The sequence below is a fragment of the Plasmodium relictum genome (genome assembly GCF_900005765.1).
Source record: "Plasmodium relictum strain SGS1 genome assembly, contig: PRELSG_00_v1_332, whole genome shotgun sequence".
Taxonomy (NCBI): Eukaryota; Apicomplexa; class Aconoidasida; order Haemosporida; family Plasmodiidae; genus Plasmodium; species Plasmodium relictum.
Genome location: NW_021628544.1, coordinates 4,787 through 5,785, shown reverse-complemented (window position 1 = coordinate 5,785; position 999 = coordinate 4,787). Strand labels below are relative to the sequence as shown.

The 999-nt window shown below is 18.8% G+C and overlaps 1 protein-coding gene across 1 annotated transcript; it reads right to left on the bottom strand.

Annotated features, from left to right (window-relative positions):
* PRELSG_0025200 (fam-h protein) lies at positions 1-794 on the bottom strand (the record flags this gene model as incomplete). The annotated part of the gene is made up of 2 exons (XM_028675312.1): positions 1-471; positions 597-794. The coding sequence occupies 2 exons, from the start codon at positions 792-794 to the stop codon at positions 1-3; spliced, it is 669 nt and encodes a 222-aa protein (XP_028531130.1).
* Positions 795-999: the final 205 nt, after the last annotated feature.

The following is a 999-nucleotide window of genomic DNA, read 5'->3' as shown; positions in this document are numbered from 1 at the left end:
TTATTTGTTTTTACGTTTTATTTTTATTTCCTCGTAAATTAAAAAGATTAAAAATATTATAGAAGATAAATTACATAGAATAAAAATACTACTTCTAAGTCCTTTAATATAGTATTTTATAAGTAATGGAGATAATACGAATGAAATAAATGACATGAGAAAAGCTAAAATTAATGAAATTGTTTTAAAATTATTTACACATTTGTCTGAAATTCTTTCATTAAATTTTACTTTTTTATATTTCTCTTTTGTCTCTATTTCATTTTCTTGTTCTACATTTATATTCTGCTCTATTTCATTTTGCTCATCGCTTGGTTCTAAATTTATTGTCATCATACCATGTTGTTCATAGCATTGTAATCCTTTTTTTTGTTTTATTGTATCGTTACTTTCTGTTAATAATCTTTTAGCTCCTAAATTTAATATACTTTTTAAGTTATTTTCGTAATTCCACGTTGCACAAATATTACACTAAAATATGAAAAAAATATTCAGTGTATAAAAAAAAGAATTTATTCATATTAAAATCTTTTCGATTAAAAAAAATAGTAAAAAGAAAAAGAAATAAGTATTTTTAAGTATTATTATTATCCTACATTATTAGAACACTGTAACATCCAAGTTAAAAGGGCAAATATAAAAAACTTTGTAACAAAATCTAATGCATATTTTTTCTCTTTTTTATGGTATATTTTTATAGTTGACATATCTGTAGTTATAAAGTCTTTAGATATATGGGAGTAATGTCTGGGGTATACATTAATATTCTTGATAGTATTACTTTTCCTGTTCATTTTTTTTTTATTTTTATAAATTTATTTATTTTTATGTATAGTTAATAATTATTTTAAAAAAAATAAATTAAATAATTCAAATTTTAAAAATGTACATAATAATAACTAATGTTAAAATAATTAAAAAAAAAAACAATACCTTAAAATATTTTTAATTTTCCATTTAAAACGTTTATAAGAATGTTATGTATTAATATTATTAAAA